This window comes from Fukomys damarensis, unplaced genomic scaffold (genome assembly GCF_012274545.1).
Source record: "Fukomys damarensis isolate Sample0158 unplaced genomic scaffold, DMR_v1.0_HiC HiC_scaffold_39, whole genome shotgun sequence".
NCBI lineage: Eukaryota > Metazoa > Chordata > Mammalia > Rodentia > Bathyergidae > Fukomys > Fukomys damarensis.
This window is the reverse complement of record NW_022900951.1, coordinates 10,169,944-10,189,613: the sequence shown is the minus strand read 5'-3', so window position 1 is coordinate 10,189,613 and position 19,670 is coordinate 10,169,944. Positions and strand designations below refer to the sequence as shown.

Here is a 19,670-nt window from a genome sequence, read left to right as displayed (position 1 = left end):
ATATATATATATATATATATATATGTATGTATAGGTGCACGTGTGTGTAAAATACATAACCATATATAAAGAAATTAAATGCCCCAGGACCATGATAGACACACGGCCGCTTTCAACTCTGCACAGCACTGTACAAACTTCAGGTACCCAGGCTCAAGCCCAGAGCTAAGGTGTCAGAATTTTTTGCCGCGGGGACCAGGTGTGGGCCCAAGTCCCTCCTATAAGTGACAGCCCTGGTGACCTACTGGCCTAGTTTCTAAAGACACTCACTCCTTCCTGCTTCAACAGCCATACCCTAGAGCCCACTATCACTATAGAAATTGTTTCAGTAATATACAAATTTGGAAACTTATCTGTTTATATTAAATGTCAAAATAGTTTTTAAAATGACTTTTAATGATGTATGGAATTGTTTCAACTTTTAAAATAAGCCCATTTGCTTTTGACAAATTTTATACATTTGTTTATCACCAAATCCAAGCCTATTCACAAACGCCATGTAGGTGCTTATCAATATCATATCACACTGTGCAGATATACAGAGGATTCTCAAAGATTATACATAATTATATACGCTGATTGCACATTCTATACTGCCACATGATCTTTAATAACCTAAAAAGTCCAAAGGAGTAAAGACAGAGACAGCAAGAGACAAGACCTAACTGAAGCCAATCAGAAAACAGCACTTACGTGGCCTTCTGCTCTGGGGGGCTGGAGAATGAATGGACAGAGAGGGTGTGCCTTGACTCAGGTGGTGATGGCTGGGGCATTTTGTCAGGACAAGGACCAGGGGACACAATGTGTGACCTACCTAGACCTAAAGGACAGAAGGAATGAGGGTAAGGATATTATGAACTGCATAGAAAAGATACTAATCTGGTTTTGAAAAAGAAAAAATACATTTTTTTATCCTTGTGAACAGCCCAACATGATGTCTACAATTCAGAGCTCATTAAGCTCCAGAGCTAACACTAACATGTACAGCAATAACCAGCAGCAAGGCCGTGGGGCTCCCGCGCCACCTCTGCATGCTAAGCAAACGTAAGCCCTTGACAGTCTCTAGGCCACTGACTCCAGAGCAACCGTGTGACACGGAGTGATGCCCCTGCTGGCCCAGAGATGGCAGGTTCAGAGGTCCTATGAACTGCCAGGGTCCCACAGCCCTCTAGACATGGCTCACCTTCTAGATACAGCCCATTCTCAAGGCTTCTTCTGGCTTTGGGAAGTGGCGTGGAGGACAGGCGTCGAGAGGAAGTGCTTCTTCCAGAATGTGAAGTCGGGCTGCCCAGCGTGACTTCCACAACAGCATCACTCTTCTCATTAAGTGTACACACCTGGGGCTGCTCAGAGACAATTCTATCCTCTGTAAAAATGTGCCTTCCCAAGTCAGTGGAACTGCTACTTTTGAAAGCTCCAAGCAAGTGTAGAGATGGTGGGTTCTTTGCCAGGGGTGGGCTTTTAGCAGGGATACGAGTAACTCTCTGATGGTAAAATTTGAAAGCCTTTTCCAAGCATTCAGCCTCTTGCTCTAGCTCTCTCACCTTCACCTTAGTATTGGCTATAATCTCAAGGTCAGAGTCTGGGGAGCTTCCCTCCCTTCCTGCATTCGGGTAACCTGGGATCTTTGGCATAATTTCCTGTCCAGGGGAACTGTTCAGGACACCCCTGATTCCATCTCCGGTGTGAGGCTCCGGCGGTCCACTCAGCAAGCTATTCACACATTGATGGCTCAGAGACTGCTTGGGGTTGCGGTACACTTCATTCTCCAGGGCTGCAGGTTACAAAAAGACAATGTGACAAATAAGGAGAAAAGGTGGTGAAGAAAACTTAAAACTTGAGAATATTTTTTTGAAATGAAAGGAGGAAAAACTTGCACATTAAACAGGTTCTGAAGCCACAGTAAATACTATTAACATTTGCAGAGAACTTGTCTGCATCAACTACAGTTTCAGACATGACTTCTTTTATGATACATGATACAATTTCACAATTCAATACATGTGATTCTGAAATTCCAAAAGCTGTAAGTGAACATTTACTTAGTGCTGGCAAAGTCTAACGAGATTTGAACTCATTTGGTTGAAAAGCTTGACCCAAACTGATATAAACCCATTTATAATCACTGATTATCCCAACCAGTACGACTATTCATACATTTGATTGTAAAGTGATTAATGAACGGGTTTCCTTCACAGCAACACTGAAGCCAGGACTCTCTCACTGCTCCCATTTTACAGATGGTGATAGTGGTGTACTGAGGCAGGGCCATGTGGCTAGTGGGTCCTACAGCTGCTGGGATCTCCCCTACAAAGGCAGTGCCCAGTCAGCTCTGCCTGCCATGCTGCTACACAATAAAAGCAGAAACCACCGAGTTCTGTCTCACAGAATTGTCATGATATGAGAGTGCTATGATTTCAGTTGTGGACAGTCTGGCAATCAGAAGCACGGAGAGAAAATGAGGAATGGGAAAGAACAGAAATAAGGAGATAAAATAAAACTAGTGCAGGGCAACGGAACAAGGGGCCGAGGAGGAAAAAGTACAAGTGGGAACCAAAGCAGGCTCACTGAAAGCAACTGAAAACGAAGTATTTAAGCTTCCATATGCTTCTTATGAAGCAGGAAGGGGCAGATATGTAGCCATCTTTGCTGTGTGATGAAACAACAGCAGTAACTATTTCCTGAGCGTCTTTTATGGCCCAGGAGCCATCCATCTCTGCTGTGACCCATCCATCTCTGCTATGACCCAGTAGACATTGTGATCCCCTCTGCAAGTGAGACAGTGGAGCCCCAAGGACATTAAAGTATTGTACCCAAGGTATAACAAAACTGGGGTGCAAACAAAACAGTTCTCTTGGCTGGGTGTGATAGCACATGCCTGTAACCCCAGCACTCAGGAGGTTGAGCCAGTGAGTTCAAGGCCAGCCTGAACTATATAGCAAGACCCTGCCTCCAAACAAACAAACAAACAAACAAATCCAAAGAAACAAAAAACAGTTCTTTGACTTGGACAGCAGCGTTCTTTTTGCTAAGCCATCTGCTTCTCTCATATATTTATATATCTGTCTGTTAAAGAATATGAAAAACTATTGGATAGCCCATGTCTAGTCATCAGGGTAATAAAAGAAAAAGGAAAAAGATAGGATGAATTGGGGAACTTCTGTATCACCACCACACCCTTCCTATTTTGGGACACCTGTGAAGGCAATTCATGGAGTTCATGACCAGTTGGCATTCTTGACATAGAAAGGAAGTTTTACTTCTAGGATGATACATATGCCTATGGCTTTCCACCTAATATAAGAGTTACTAAGTGGCCAATAGATTACAGTCATTATATTTCCCCAAGTGTCAGAAGCTTTACACACAGATATTTATGGGTTACAAATGTCTCTCACCTGTCTGTGTTTGTTTCAGTTGCAATTTTAAATCAGCAACCTGAATAGTCAACCTCTTTATAGAAGAATCATAATCTAATAGCTGGGCCTTTAGCTGTGTAGAATGTTCAATCTGAAAAGATGCAGAAAAGAAAAACAACTCAATGTAAAACAAATCATAGCTTTCTTCAAAAGGTGAAACTGTCTCGGGTCTATCCTCTTTTTCTGTCTTGCCAATTCTGAGAAGTAATCAATGGATCTCTATTTAAAAAAACAAGAAACAGAACACAAAGACAGATTTTTCACTACCTTTTTCATTCATATCAAACAACAGCTCCTTTTGGGCATGTAGGCAGAAATCAGAAAGAGACAGTGAATATTTGTAGGTCTCAGAAGGAGCAGCAGAGACTAACAAGGGTAGTATCAGGCACTCACAAAATTATATGTTTAGATGAGTTTGCTTTTCTTTCAATTTTATTACTATTATGTATATAAAGTAAAATAATCAGTAGAGAATTTTCTCAGATGAGAAAGGATCCTTTAGCATATTTAGGGGAGTCTTCTTTGATGGTAAAATAGACATGATTTGTGCTGGCGTGACTTGTGCCAAGTTCATGCAACTGCAGGTGGCCTGGCATAATACAAGTGCAAGTACAGAGCAATACTCACTTCATTCTGCAGTTGTTTTTGCAGAACTTGCCTTTGAGTTTCAAACTCCCTATGCTCAAATGTGATGGTATTTTCTGCTTTCTTTAATTCTTTCTGAAAAACTAGAAGTTCAGGAGCCGGCTGGGCCATGCCTAAGAAGGCAGAAGAAAAATCTTGGTTATTGCCAACCTTAAACAAGTCTGGTATTATTTAACAAAAGCAGCTAGAGTTTATTAGTTTCCTTTCTTTGTACTCCTGCAATTAATATTTTATCAATTCTACTAATCGAATTAAAGGCAATCCCAATTCACAAGTTTCAGAACAAAAGAATTTAATGCACATTAATGTACTCCTTGCTACACTTGGAGTCCTATTCCAAGTAAAAGAACTTTCAAATCCTCAAATTATCTCAAAGCCTGCCTCTCTCCTCTCCCACACAGAAGGCCTAGGCGGGGCTCTCCTGTCATCTACCCGTGGATGACTCTGAGGTCTCATCTGATCTGAGCAGTGATGGTGACAGGCAGAGTGGATGGTGCCCTCAGTTCGGGTCACTTGAGACCCTTTAATAAAGGGTATCACATGGCAAGCTAACTACAAAGGATCACATAGTTTCCCAGGCCAGAAATGAAGCCAGGCTGTTAGCACCCCTCGGGCCTGACATGTGAAGGGAGGGAGACATTCCTAAAAGTGGGGAGACTGAGCGGGCATGGTGCAGAGTGCTGGTGACAGGGCACCAGCAGGTACTGTGGCGTCAGTTGCTTGAGAGGTACAGTGGTCCAGGGTTGCTGGACATGGAGGTGGGGTGACAGTGACAACCATCTCAACCTCCTCTCTCTGCCTCCTCCAGGTGCTTGCTGGAGCTCCTACTGGCCAAACCCTAGCAGGTGTATGAGGGCAAGGTGAGCCCTGATACTCCCTACAGAGCAGCACAGCTTGAAGGTGGACCTTCTTCCGATGATATTGTTAATTATGCAAAACAATTTCAGTGCAAGAATCTTAAGCCTCAATCACAAGTACAAAGCATGGTTTTATAACAGTGACTTAATATGAGTTATGGAAACATTCATATTAGAAAAAAAGAAGACATACGGTTTAGGAGACGCAAGTTTTCACTTCTACTGTCTTCCAGTTGTTGTCGAAGTAATTTATTTTGTGCCTGAAGCTCCAGTTTCTCTTCTTTCAATTGTGAATAATCATTCATCTCTTTAACCCTTTCATTCAGCAAGTGGTTCTGTTTCATCACTGTCACAAGCTCTGCTTTGATGGACTCTAACTCGAGCTGAAAGAGAGAGAGAGGAAAACTTCCCTGTGAATCATGACATGACAGTACTGAAGACGCAGAAGCTGGGCGGCTGCTTTATGCTGAACAGGAACTTCCTGATGGTCACTGGACAGAGGTCCGGTTCTTTGCAACCACAGACACTAACTACCATACGATAAGCAAAGTCATCTGTGCTGGAAATGGCAGGGGACACTCATAACCTGCACCTATGGACTCCTGTCCTATGCAGTGAGTACTTCTGATAAAAGCAATTGTTCCATTTTCCAAATGCAAGCAGGAGCCAATTAACAGTCACACACTGTAGCGATATATTTTTCAAAACAGGAAAAGGTGAGATAGACATAATCCCTACCCTGCTGTGAAGTGCTTTCTTTTTCTTGGTATAATATATCTCATATTTGGATACCAAAGCCTATAAGGTTCTCAAATAAGTCATCATGGTTGAAAACGTACATTTTGCTTACAGATACATATTTTCAGTATTTAAAGTTCTGGCTCTATTCTTCACAAAGCAAGCACAGTTATGAACAGAATAGCAGCATGTCTCACTTTGTAAGATCATGCTGTGACAATACCAGGTTTTCCCTGCTGTTGATGGTATAGGAGAAGAGGCTGAGGCAGAAGCTTATATTTATTGGCCATCTGCTATGGGCTGGGCATGTAAGTCAGCTTGCTCACTTCCCTAAAACCATATGATAGTAGGAAATATCCCTGCAGATCAGAAGTCTGAGCTCACAGAACTCACCCAGAAGCACACAAGCAGTAAGGGAGAGACAGCACTCTAGGACCGAAAGCTCTTCCTCCACTGAAATTAAGAACTACTAAATTAACTTTGACCATCAACTTCTTAAGTCAGGGAATAATCAGTCCAAACATATCAAAGGGATAACTTTAGCTAAACTGTGCTTAACTAAATAAAACTAGAATTCCACGCATTGCTTAAATTCTATTTTAAAAAATAGGCTTAACAGTTACCTCAAGTTCCTTCACACGATTTGCAGACTGACTGAGTTTTTCCTTTTTTGAATTAACAGCTATGAGCTCCTCTTGCAAATGAATAGCTCTTGCTGAAACAAAGAACCCACAATTAAATGTTTTCCAAGTGAATGCAAATTTATTAATTTCTGGCAAGTATGCCAAACTTCATGATTATTTCATAATCTAAAACAGCAGATGTAGGAGCTAAATATTTAGCAGGCAAGTAAGATGTAAACCTTACTATCAAATGGCGACGTGATGTTAGTGCTGTCAAATGTGTGGTGAAGCTGTTCCTGCTACAGTTGAACCTGTTACATACAGCACACAGCCCTATGCTGGCAGTCTCATTTCCTCTCAGAAAAGGCCCCGTCAGGATTTTGTAGTTTTCACTCTAACACAAGTCTATGTAGAGCTGTCATCAAAAGATAATTTGCTAATAAATACATGACTGTACTAATCCACAAAAGTACAGTAGTAAAGGAGCTACTATACTTTGGGAATATTGAGGTACCCAGCTCTGATTTACTCCGAGCATCCGTGTGAAATTTCCACCAAAAGTTCAACTTCTTGTTACAGGCAATTTTCAATTATATTAAAATGTAAAATATCTTTACTGGAACTTAGCCAAAAGGCTGAGAAATGATGAAATGTAAAAATATCTGGAGATTGAAAAATTACTCAACTTTCACAGTCTCGGGTCAATGTGTATGAGAGCTTAGGACCTTATATGTCAAGTTAAAATACCACAAAGCATAAAAACACATTAGAAGCAAAAGATTCAGTCACAGAGGACAAAGAAGTTAAAATGTAATTTCCCATAAGTAAAAATTAAAGTCTTGGATCGGGGATTTGCCTCAGTGGTTCCGCTGCCTGCCTTGCAAGCACAAGGACCTGAGTTCGATCCCCAGTACAAAAAAAAAAAAAATTAAAGTCTTGCCAAGCATGGTGGCACATGCCTGTGATGCCAGTACTCAGGAAGCTGAGGCAGGAGGATTGCTGCATTTTCGAGACCAGCCTGAGCTGCATAGTGAGTTCAAGGCCAGCCTGAAATGCATAGTAAGACTATGTCTCCAAAAAACCAACAAAACAAAACAAAAAAACTAACATGTTTCACGGTTAACAGTATTTACCAGATAGCAATAATATGTTACCCCTTTCTTGATAACCACAGATGTATCTATCAAAATACAATGAAAAGAAGTTGGATAAATTACTGATGATAAATCATTTGGCCTTTGTGTATATACAAGATGTTAAACATGAAGTTTTCCTTTTAAAGACAATTTTTTAAACTTTGTAAAATTAAAATTATAAGACATGTAATTCTAGAGTAAAAATGAAGTGTAAGCTAAATTTTCTAGAATACAGAATAGATCTGATTTAGGAAGCTAGTAAGTTACTTCAGGACTGAAAAGTACAGCTCCCCAGCCTTGATCACCTTTATTCTTCCTTTCATCTTCAATCAGCCTATTAGTTCGAGCGATGTAGTCATCCTTCAGTTCAAGCTGATACCTGAGAATCAAAATGACTAAAAATGAGTTCCTTGTCCTCTTGCTGGAAGAGCTGCTATCATTGCAGGAGTTATCTATGGCACACAGAACAGAAGGCCTGAACATGACAATGTGCAAACTTCAGCCTCTCAGCACTAAAGCCAGGAACCTGAATTCTCAACATAAAATGTCTGAGAAAACTCTTTGCCTGCCTTGATCTTATAAATCAGGACCTAGAAGTCAATTGCACAAAATGAAGGGTGTTACCTTGAGGTTACCAAAAGCAATTCCCTTTCAGTTGGCCTGGAATGACAGACAGCAAAGAAATAAAACTAAGCTAAACTTAACACAGTACACAACAGACCTTACATCCCCAAGGCAAACACTGGCCCCACCTCCCCACCTCCAACCAAGAGAACAACTTTTGCCCTTAGAGTCTGAGTATGGTATCGACTGAGGCATTCTGCCCAGCTCAGTCACACCAAAAGGCACATTTTCATGGAGTTTTACTTATCTTCACTAGTTATGACTTGCTGCTCTCCTGGTTCAAGAATGGGAAAAAAGAAAGACAAACCCTTGGGTTGTGAGTACTGTCCAAGTTCTCACCCTTGCCAAGGTCATAAAGGGTCTCCCAGGCCATGGAAGGTGTCAAAATGATACCAAACAGTTTACTGTCTTCACCACTAAATAAAACATATACACGTTTACTCATTCATTCCTAAAGGGTTAGCACCTACAGGTACTTTGGTGTTTCCTACCTTAGTAAAAGAGCAGAACATAAAATACGTGGAGAAAATGTATCATTTCCAAACTGATAGTCAGAAAGCTACTGTTTTCTTTTTTAACACAATTCACTTAAGGAATAACCTCAAGAAGTCTTCTGAAGTACTACAGACTGGATAATCAATGACAAATTATAGACAAGACAGTAGAAAAGCCAATGATTATGAAATGCCCGGAGCAGCTGAGTTGAGCCATCTCATTAAACATTTATTTAACCAATATTAACTAGACAATTATTTACTGCTATAAGCATTGCCACCACTAAGAAAAGCTACCATATGGTGTAATGTCCTTGCAGTGAGATATTCCCCTGGTACACAAAACTCAGACTATAAAAAAGCCAAAGTAACTGTTGCTGTCCAAATTTTCCTTTCCATTATATCACCTGCTTCATGTATTAATTTTAGTTCATTTCTTCTGATTCTGGCTTTGAAGAATCTTGACTAGAAAGCACACATTCATGGACAAATACTATAACCTCTAAGGAGAATAATTATTATAAATTGTTAGAGATCACCATGCTAGTGACAGTCTGAGTGGAGTAGAGGAAAAGATAATCAGAAGAAGTGACTATAATGCCAATTCTACCACTCATGAGATATCTACGTTGAGCGAGTCATACGGTGTCCTCAAAAGTAAAGTAAATCACAGGCTCTCAGAAACTGTGGGGATGCTATGGGAAAGAGGGAAAGATAATTCTCCATACTGTTATGTTTTACAACTACACCTCAAAATACTAATGGGAAAGGACTATCAAATAGGTATTTTTTTCAAACACTAAATTTTGCCATAAAGTGTTATCTATCCCATTAGTTTTTGTCCCATTTCTACCAACTTGATTCAAGCATATTACTTCCTTAGGGGACCAAGAGATGGACGGAAGGGAGGACAAGGGGACGTAAAAAGACTTAAGATGTGTTATGTACACATATCACCTTCCCACAAGGAATGTAATCATTATGTATTGCAATCACACACAAAGAATTTTTTTTCAAAAGCCAAACAATTACTTTAGAAGTTCATTCTTGAGCTTTTGGTCATAGGTCTCCTCAATATTCTTTATATTCTGCTCCCGTCTTCTAAGTGCCTCTGCCACACTTTTATTTTTTTCTTCTTGGAGCTTTTGGGACCTGAAATTAACAAAAATAAACTGTTACTATCTTAGGCACAGAACTGAAGGAAAAAAATATGACATTTTCATACCGGTTGTGTGAACATCACCTACTGGAAAGTAAAAGGAAAGAGCCAGAAGTCCTCTCTCTGCTTTACAAACTGACCTAGTTACAGTGTATCTAATATAGCTGAGGGAGCTAGATAGTAGCAGGAGAGACTTAAAACCAAAATAATTTCTCATTTTAACCAATTTAACGGTGGAAAAATGATTAGTTACAAAGTCACAAAAGTTAGGGTCCTTATGTGCTCGTCTCCTCTATAATACTGATTCTAACTGGTGTATCTAAGCCATCAATCAGTACATTGATAATAAGGGCAGAAGGTTTGTTTTTATTATTTAATGATCTATTGGTTGAATATAGATAGAAAAGTGTCAAAAGAAAGCAAAAGTTAGAAGACTGATCAGGGCTTTCAAATGCCAGTCATCTCCTTACTATATAGGTACTCAACATGTCTTCCTAAGTTTTGTAAACTGTTCACATTTTTCTTAGTATATGTTTGTAGTACATAATTACATCCACCATGGAGAGTTGGTCCACGTACAGAACACATCTTAATTCTTTTACTGCATTTTTCCCTCCCCTTCCTTCCATCTCTTGGTCCCCTTCCCATTTGCAAAAGATCTATCTGTTCCTATCAGATCAACAGTAAAGCCCATTCTTGAGCAGAGGGTGGATTCACAGGTGCTGCTTAGATGAAGCCATCCTGAGATGAACTACAGAACTCTGCAGTCCCGCAACAGAGTAAAGGCTCCATGTGTTTGCTCCCTCTGCTGGCTAATCTGGAAGGCACATTTATTCCACTTCTATGCTCAGGAGGCAAGAGCAGCAGAGGAAGTGGAAGTAAAGAAGTGATTATATAGCCATGAATTCTCTCTGCCCAAAGTTTGCTCCTTTCCCTCTCTCGCTCAATTTGCTTCTTCATACTGTCAAAGAGAGTAATGTAGACACAGAGGAAAAAATCAAATGAATTGAACCTACAGAAGTGAGAAAACAATGAAGACAGAGACAATTTCTTTAATGTACTAAGGCTCCTAGAATATCTATGAGTGTTAATAGCAGGAACCAAATGGGAAAGAAGGCTTATAACACAAACTATAGATGGGTTAGCTTCCTATCAATCTCAACTAAAATTTGAAAGATGAAACACTGTGAGCACTTAGAAAAAGTGAGCAGTACACACTCTGAGAAATATTTTCACTCATCACAAGATAAGTCAGAGTACCACATTTCATTCTTACAGCACACAGCAGTTGTAAATGGGGCAAGCCTGGATATGTGGAATTCACTTATGCACATGAAACTATTGGATCTGAATGACTTAGGGTAACTACAAAACAGATGATTTGTTCAACCTTCTCTCAATTATTTGTCTGGTCTTACTGTGCCTAATGATGATGCTGCATTTGGGTTTTCATCTTAATTTATAATATTTCACAAGCAAAATCCATTTGTATTTCTCTTAACTTGTACTTTTCTAAAGCTAAGTGATATCAGCTTTACAACCAAGAATTTTTACTTGGCAACTGACATTTGGATATTTAGACATATATTTAGCAAATCTTTTTCACCTCATTCTGAGTATTCAAAACAAACACACATTACTTACAATTCAAAAGCTTCGACTCTTTGCTTCAGGTCTGCTTCTCTGCCTCTTAGCAAATCTATATCTTTTAGTAGAAGCTGCCTTTGAGTATAGATTTCTTTTGTTTCAGTCTGTATAGGAGAGCATTGACTTTTAGCAAGCAAGATAAAATAAAAGATTGGAACTCATAAGTTGCTTCCTAAATTTCAAAAAAAAAAACCGAAAGTACAGATATTCAGGGTAACACTTTCATCTTCAAGAAATTTCAATTTGAAACATGCTTTTGGTCTATTTTAGTTGCATAAAAATTTACTTCCTTGCACAAAAAATTATTCCAATGTCTATTAACATTATTACCCTACATTCGTAACATCCCATCTAATTACTCTATTTAGTTAACATCTCTCAGTCTCTTAAAATTTTGATAAGTTCATCAGCAAAAAATTAAAATGTGTATTCAGCAATGAAACTCCAAAAGAAAAGAATCTCCATGGTGATTTCATGGTGACGGTGGTAGTGATGGTAGTGATGGTGGTGATGGTAGTGATGGTGGTGATGGTGGTGATGGTGGTGATGATGATGGTTGTGATGATGGTTGTGGTGGTGGTGGTGGTGGTGGTGGTGGGTGAATATTTCAGTTCATAGGTTACTCTGGTTCAGCACAAGCAAGCTTATATCAACTCCAGAATGAACAGGCCATCCTTCTACTTAGGAGTTCACTGAGCAAGGAATTATTAGCTACTTATTACATGTCATGCCACAGACTGGGAGCTGGATATAAAAAGGTAGATATAATTCCTATCTTTCAGGTTCGCCATTTGGTCAGGAAGAGTGAAACAAATAACTGTGCTGAGATATAAGGATTTCATAAGCAAGTACATAAAGACTGCTCACAGGAACAAAAGTTAATCACTCAGTGGGAGTCAGAGAACACATCCCTGAGGTGACATGCAAGCCAAATCCCTGAAGGCCAGTATGGTGTTTTCAGGGGGACAGAGGAGTACATGGGCATTCCAGGTGAAGGAATGGAGGCATGTTGCTTCCGATGAGGATGCCAATCCTTTTCAATGCCTTCAGAAAATGTTCAGTCACCCATTGTAGAAACGAACTTGTTAGCCTATACACAATCCAGTTATCTCAAAGATCTGTGTGTATTTTTATAGAGGGGATCCATCTGCCATGAAATATGGTGGTCTTGAGAAGCCCTAGGCATGAGTGGATATTAGGGGAGGCCTCCAACCTCCACATCCCCTGACAACAGTAGCTCTGGGTGCACACAGGAAACAGTGATCAGAGCGGGAAGAAACCACCTGTGAACACAGGCTTCAGACCACTTCTCAGCATCTCCACTGCGCGTGCAGTTGCTCCAAGGCGATGAGACCATAGGGCCACATGGACCACCCTCCCAGCCCTGGACTCCACTACTCCTCACTTTCGCTCCCTTCTGCAGCTTTCCCCTGACTGCTCCTGCACTGTGTCCAGTCTCTACCTGAAACCTCACCCCAAGACTCTGAATGCTTGGCCTATCCTTACCCTTCCACCTGCCAGTCTCTCTGAACCTATTCCTTGATCACTTCAAGCCTGCCCTGCGGCTATCCCTTATCTCGTTCTCCTCAGGTCAAGGAGCCCACCACCTTCTCCTCTGCTTCCAGCCCTCCCTTCACCACCTAGTAGAGCACCAAGGTCTTCAATTCAATAGCTGCCTTTCTTCAGTCAAGGACATCAAGCTCTGTAAAGTTCTGCTCCCCAACCACCTCTACCTTTCCACCTTCCCGAAAGGACAGAAAGATAAAGGGCACACAAACCACCAATCCTCCAGACCTGAGAAAGAGAGAGACAACTTGCCTCCAAGCATGTGGTCTGCTCTCTCACTTCCAGCCTCCAGTCTCAGCTGGGCCCTCAACCCTGCCTACCAGTCCTCTCTACATGAATGAACTGTTCGCCACTTGCCCACAGCAACAGATCTCCACTCTGAGCCTTTCCCCACACCCCACCAAACCCACCAAGTACCCAAGAAGATGGTATTCATTCAGTGTGTGTGTCTCTAATCTCACTGTGGACATTCACCCCACACTGTCTCCAGCCCGCCATCTCCGAGAAGGTCTTTCAGCCTTATCCAGGCCCATCCTTCTATCTACATCTGGGCCCCACCTGGGCTGCTCCTCCAAAGCCCTGTTTCATCAAGGGTCCCTCCCCTTGCCTGGATCCTGAACCAAGCTACCAACAGGTACAGGAACAAGCCACCCATTAAATTATTTTCAAATATTACCTCCTGATGCTTCTGAATTCTTTCAAGAGTATTCTTTTCCTGAGAAATGAGGGCTTCAGTTTTTGCTTTGTAAGTTCTCTCAAACTCGTGCCGGAACTCTGCTAATTCCTTCTCATACTTTCTTTTCTCTTCCATTTTAATTTTTGCTATTTCGGTATCTTTAAAATGCTTCAACTAAAAATTGAAAGTATGGTTACTATAGTAAAGAAACAGTAACAAATTCTCTTCATGGTTAGGTTTAATGTGAATGCTCTGTCCAAATACATCATATTTAGTTTAATTCATCTTTAGTTTTATTCCATTCACTGTACCTCTAGGATTCAACCAAAGACAAGAATAAATGATATCAATTGGAAATTAAAACATGTAACAGTACAGTATCCATTCTTTAAGAAAGGCTTTATGTGTTTTCCCATATACCTAAAATCAAGACACTGTATTAGAAGAGAAGTGAAAGTATCACTCTTGTTAACATCAACAAGAGATACAGCTTACCTTTTGATACATTTCTGCTTGGAGTTGTTGTTCTAGTTCACTCCTGTATTCATTTAACTTTACTTCTAAAGACTCTAGCTTTGGACGCTGGGGATAAGCATCTGCAAATTGGTCATCAATAAGCTGAAACTTCTCCACTATTAAAAATAACACATAGAATCAGGACATGTAAACCTGGTCAGGTATGTAAGAGGCCAAAAGCAAAGAGTATGCTTGGAGAAAGCTGTAGAGATATCTGCCATTTACTTTGAAATATATCAAATGAGATGGATTAATGAATGGGAAGATAAGGGATGAAGCCAATACAATATGAATTTCATGGTGACCTTAGGCATGCAAGTATTCACTGTAAGAACTCTTCTGTATGTTTGAAAATGTTAATAAAATGTTGTTGGGGGAAATCAAAGAGTACAATTTAAATCAGAAATGACTGGATTCTCTTCCCAGTCTCTAAGTGCCAAGGCACAGAGCTCTTTAAACTTGACATTCAGATTCAAAACAACAATTTTAAAAGAAACCAAGGATCAGGTATCCTAAGCTCTCCATTTCTAGACAAGGACCAAAATGACTTCTAGAGGATAAAGAAACTACAGTACAACTGGGATTAACAGGAAGCCTGTTGACACTCAAGCCAGCACTCTTTCCAGGAGGCCTGTGCCCTTCAAACCAACTATGGGCCAGAGCAGAGTGCAAATCCGACTTGAGAGAACAATCACAACCATGTACGACACCAATACCAAGAAAAGTACGCACAGGGTATGGCAGGCTGGCAGAAGCAGACTAACGCAGCAAAAGTTTCTCTCCTATAGGAGTCACTTTAGACATATACTTCTAGCTACTTTTTTGTATTTTCTAAATGTTCTATACCTGTGCAGTCCAACACAGGACTTTTAGACTCATGTGCCCTCTGAGTACTTAAAATGTGACCAATCCAAACTGAGATGTGCTAAGTGTAAAAATCACACCAAATTTCAATTTTGGTACAAAAACTAAATGAAGTATCTCATTAATATTTTCATACTGAGTACATGTTGAAATATTTTAGATATACTGGGTTAAATAAAACATTATTAAAAAGAACTTCCCCTGTTTCTTTTTTTACTTTTTTTGGTGTAGCTTCTAGCGATCTAAAATGACATATTGTTAGCATTATTGGACAGCACTGATTTATAATAAATGTGGAATATATTTCTAATGGAATTAAACCTATACTCAAAGGCCAAGTCATACATTACAATTTTTTAAAATGATGAATTTTTTCTCTTCATACAAGCTAAAGGCACTATTATTATTTACAAATAAGGACAAGCAAACAAGCTGATTAGCCACATCAGTTTAAACAGCTCTTTTCCATCTCTACTGAGCATAAAATGCATGGTATTATAGAAATGCTGCGTAGTTTAAAATAAAACAACTCTTACTTCACGGGCCAGAAAACTCAGGCTCTAATATTAGTTCTGAGCTAGACTGGGTGTTTCCAAGTTGTTCTTCCTCTGAACCTCAGTTTCCTCAACTATAAAGTGAAGAGATGGGCCAAGGACTTCTGTAGCTCTTTGCAGAGCAGTCTATGATATTCTACCTTAACAGCTATAAAATAAAGTTTGACAAGACACCAGGCAGAAAAGAAGTTAAACTCAGCAAGCCAGAAAGAATGCAGACCTTAGAACACCTGCATGAGGTGGCCAGTGTAACCCTAGCAAGGATGGGGAACAACACTGGAGAACAATTCCTGGAGAAGTGAATATCCTTATCCCTTGACAGGCTGCTTATCTAGTCAGAGAAACAACCATGACAAATAAGGCAATCTCCTCCATTCAAAAAGAAACGAGTAGAACTGAAATTAAGGAAAAAGGCTAGAGTTTTAATTACCAATTGAATTCTTGCTAGGAAATGTTGAACTTGTCTGAGTTCCCACATCACAGTTCTCTTTAGCTTGATGATATTCTGCCAATTCTTTTAAGAAATTCATAAGGAAACCTAAAAAATACAATGTACATAGTTTTGTTTTAGAACTTCATTCAACCCTTTCTCAGTTACTATTTTTACAATCTTGCTTTTATGACATTATCATTTTTTACGTTAAGAATAATTCCTAAGGAAAGGCCATTCCAAGCATGATACAAAACCTAGAAGAAATAAGGAGATTTATCAATCTAACTACACAAAAATTAAAAACTTACATATGGGATGAAATAAAATCAAAAGACAAACGACACATTTGAAAAACTACCTGCAAAACTACAGAGACCAAGGGTTAATTGTCATAATATCAAAGAGATCTCTTAAAGCGAAACAGGAGAAGACAAGGACAGTTTGCAGGAAAAAAATTTGAATGTCAAATAAATTCGAAAAACATTTTAAAATGTTGAATATGAACAAAATAATAAATAAAAGAAAATTAATACCAAAAAGGGAAACTGTATTTTTCTCTATACCATTGCTGAAAATAAAACTTTGGTAATAGTTAAGCTTTGGTGCAGGAGCGGGATATACTCATTACTTAGAAGGGACGTCTGTGAGTATTTGTATATGTTGAAGGTGCACATGTCCTTCATCCCAGTCATTCTATGCCTGTGAATTTACACAGCTGCCCTTACTTTCACAGGGGCACAAAGAATGCAAGCTACAGTGATCACCTCTAATAAAAAGCAAATCAAACAACTATATCTCCATGAACAGTAGGTTAAAAATATTCTTTAAAAATAATCAGTCTTTGGCAAATGGGAAGGGAAGAAATGGAGGGAGGGGCTGAGGGGAAGGGGCATAAAGAATTAACATGTGTTTTGACCAACTCCCCACAATGAACATAATCTTTATGTACTGCAAAAACGTAGTAATAATTTTAATCTTAAAAAATGAAATAGTCTAGCCACCACAGAAAGAGTTGAAAAGACTCCTGTTTCTGCATCAGCCAAGTTACATGTCTTTTTTCTCTTTTCAGCTGAAGATTTCAAAACTCTTTCCAACAATTTTGGCTTCCTAACATAGGGAGAATCACACAGAAACCTCACATCTGCCCTTGGGAAGAAGTCACTCCTCTGTCACATCACATGTAAGCTACACGATGATGAGTCAGGAGCAGCTGCACGCAATGTGCAAAGTGCCCCAATAGAATATTCCTAATCAGAACGGTTTCTCCCCAGAAATTTCACATCAGTTGTTTCTCTGGAGATAACTGTGTTTTTCTCTACATAGTATGTGTAAGGTTTTTAAGTTTTTTAAATCTTATGACACAAAAGTTTAAGGACATACCTATGTTCACTGATTTTGTTTTCCTAAATCCAAGACTTCCCCTTCTAACCCAAAAATATCTTTATCTCAGGAAAGCTTTCTTCCACTAAAAAAATACTGACTGATCATCAGAGATGTACTCCTCCACCTAAGTGTGTCTAATACTATCCCACGTCCTCAGTTTTGTGGTCTGAACTTTTCTCAGCCCCTAAGAAGTCCCGTTATCTTGTCTTATCCACCTCTGTGGGGGATTCACCTACCCTCTTCAATTTACTAATTTAATCATTTACTTACACCAGCAGTGGACTCACAGTTGTTTATTTTATATTTGGGGTTACAATATGTACTTTTATTTAGATTAGCCAATATTTTATTTTGTTGTACCAATTTGTTCCAGCTTTGGGAGCGCTTTTTTTGTGGAATTTAAGCACTTCCTTACGCTCTGGCATTACAAGATGCTACAAGTTCATCTTGTATATTTTCTGCTCCAATTGCCATTTCTCCAAGGAGCTCTGGTTCCTTTTACTATAGAATGGCAATAGAAACACAGGCTCCCCCAAAATGGACACTAATGCACTCACTGTTACTGGAGTTTCTCCTTCTAGGGCCCTATCAGGTAACAGAGCAAGGAAATAAATACACATATACAGTACTAACCTGTGTGTATACACATACAATAATGCTTCGCTTCATGAACACTTCTAAGTGCAAACAATTTGGTTCACAAGCAAAAGCATTCAGCAAAATTTTGCTCTCATTTGCAAACTCTACAGTAGATGACAAACACAACTACAGCTATCTTCCTCAAAATCGTAGAACAAATTAAATTCGTAAACCAAGGTACCACTATATCTATAGATACTTCTATGTATAGCTTCTATGTTAGGCTAAATGTGAATTCATAATGATAATCTTCAAGTAATTTTTTACCACATGGACCACTCTAGCCTCCTCCCTTGTTTATCTGTAAATTCCCATTCAAACAGTAAGGAAGCTAGCTCCTACCATCTACTACCCACCAACTTAATTTTCAATTCCAGCACACATGTATAATGGCTTCGTGACTGGGAGCCAGTCTTACTTAGCTTGGTACCCTCACACACACCTCTCAACCTGAGGATATTATCATTACATTGTTTTGTCATAGTCTGCATTCCATCCTAGGGTCACCAGCCTACTATATCTGCATTAAGGTTTGCTTCATGCTGTAAAGTTTCAGGTTTTGATGGGTGGATAGTGTCATGTATCCAACACTGCAGTATCATACCAGACACTTCCACCATCCTAAAAATCCCGTGCTTCACTTTCAACCTCCCCACATCTTTCCTCCAAATCCCTGGGAACCATTTATAGTTCCTATATATAGTTCAACCATTTCTACAATGTCAAATAAATACAATCATATAATGCATAGTGTTCTCGGACAGATTTACTTTGTTAACAATATATATTTAATATTTATTTATATTTTTAGATAGCTTAGTAGAGGATTCCTAAGAGATAAATAATGTTATCTTGTATGGATAGTCCATAGCTTGGTTGTCCATTCACCTACTAAAGGATATCTTGGTTGCTCCCAGTTTATGGCAATTCCAAATACAGCTGCTGTATGCACTCACAAGGAGGCGTCTGTGTGGACATGAGGTTTTTTCTCTTAAGTTTTATTTATTTTTTTTCTTTTTATTGAGTTTATTGGTACATTCTAGGTATACAGTACAGTTACATTCATTACTGGGATCTTGTACCCTTTACATGACAGGTCTTGGTTCTCATCTTTTCCCCTTGCCCTCCCTTCACCCCCTCCTCCCCTCCCCATTTACAAACACTTTATTTCCATTTTTTCTTTTTCTCATATTCTCTTCTTTCCCCTTATTTCCTTTCCCCTACCCTTCCCACTTTCCCTACACCTTTAGCCCTTTTCTTCCTATTTCACATTGTTAATTACCCCATTAGGATCTTGTATACCATTATAGTTTTTCATACCAGAGAAACTATTCGGTATTTACACGTGTGTGACTTTTTTATTTCACTCAGGAGTATACCCGAATGGACATGAGTTTTTAAGTCAGTCATGTAAACACATAAGACCCTAACTGCTGGGTCTTAAGGTACGACTACATTTACCTTTTAAGGAACTACCAAACGGTCTCTCAAGTGATTGTGAACTCCCACCAGCAGCAAATGAGAGCTGGTTTTGCTTCATATCCTTGCATTTATTGTTGTCACTATTTTGGATGTTAGCCATTCTAAAAGGTATGTAGTAGCATCTCCTTGCTTTAATTTTTATTTCCGTAATGACTGAAGATCTCGAGCATCTTTTCATAAGCTTATTAGCTACCTGTACATACATATACATATAT

At 39.4% G+C, this 19,670-nt stretch overlaps 1 protein-coding gene across 2 annotated transcripts in view; it reads right to left on the bottom strand.

Annotated features, from left to right (window-relative positions):
* The window catches only part of Ofd1 (OFD1 centriole and centriolar satellite protein), a 34,344-nt gene that overhangs the window by 7,532 nt on the left and 7,142 nt on the right, over positions 1-19,670 (bottom strand). The window contains exons 6-18 of one of the 2 annotated variants that reach the window (XM_033760441.1): positions 15,949-16,056; positions 14,080-14,216; positions 13,585-13,758; positions 11,340-11,446; positions 9,569-9,688; positions 8,043-8,078; positions 7,724-7,797; positions 6,283-6,374; positions 5,115-5,304; positions 4,047-4,177; positions 3,399-3,510; positions 1,184-1,774; positions 694-820 (exon numbers count right to left, since the gene is read on the bottom strand). In XM_033760441.1, the coding sequence (XP_033616332.1) occupies positions 694-820; positions 1,184-1,774; positions 3,399-3,510; positions 4,047-4,177; positions 5,115-5,304; positions 6,283-6,374; positions 7,724-7,797; positions 8,043-8,078; positions 9,569-9,688; positions 11,340-11,446; positions 13,585-13,758; positions 14,080-14,216; positions 15,949-16,056 (1,999 nt within the window). The remainder of the gene's footprint in view (positions 1-693; positions 821-1,183; positions 1,775-3,398; positions 3,511-4,046; positions 4,178-5,114; positions 5,305-6,282; positions 6,375-7,723; positions 7,798-8,042; positions 8,079-9,568; positions 9,689-11,339; positions 11,447-13,584; positions 13,759-14,079; positions 14,217-15,948; positions 16,057-19,670) is intronic. The other variant, XM_010613949.3, reaches the window with a different exon arrangement.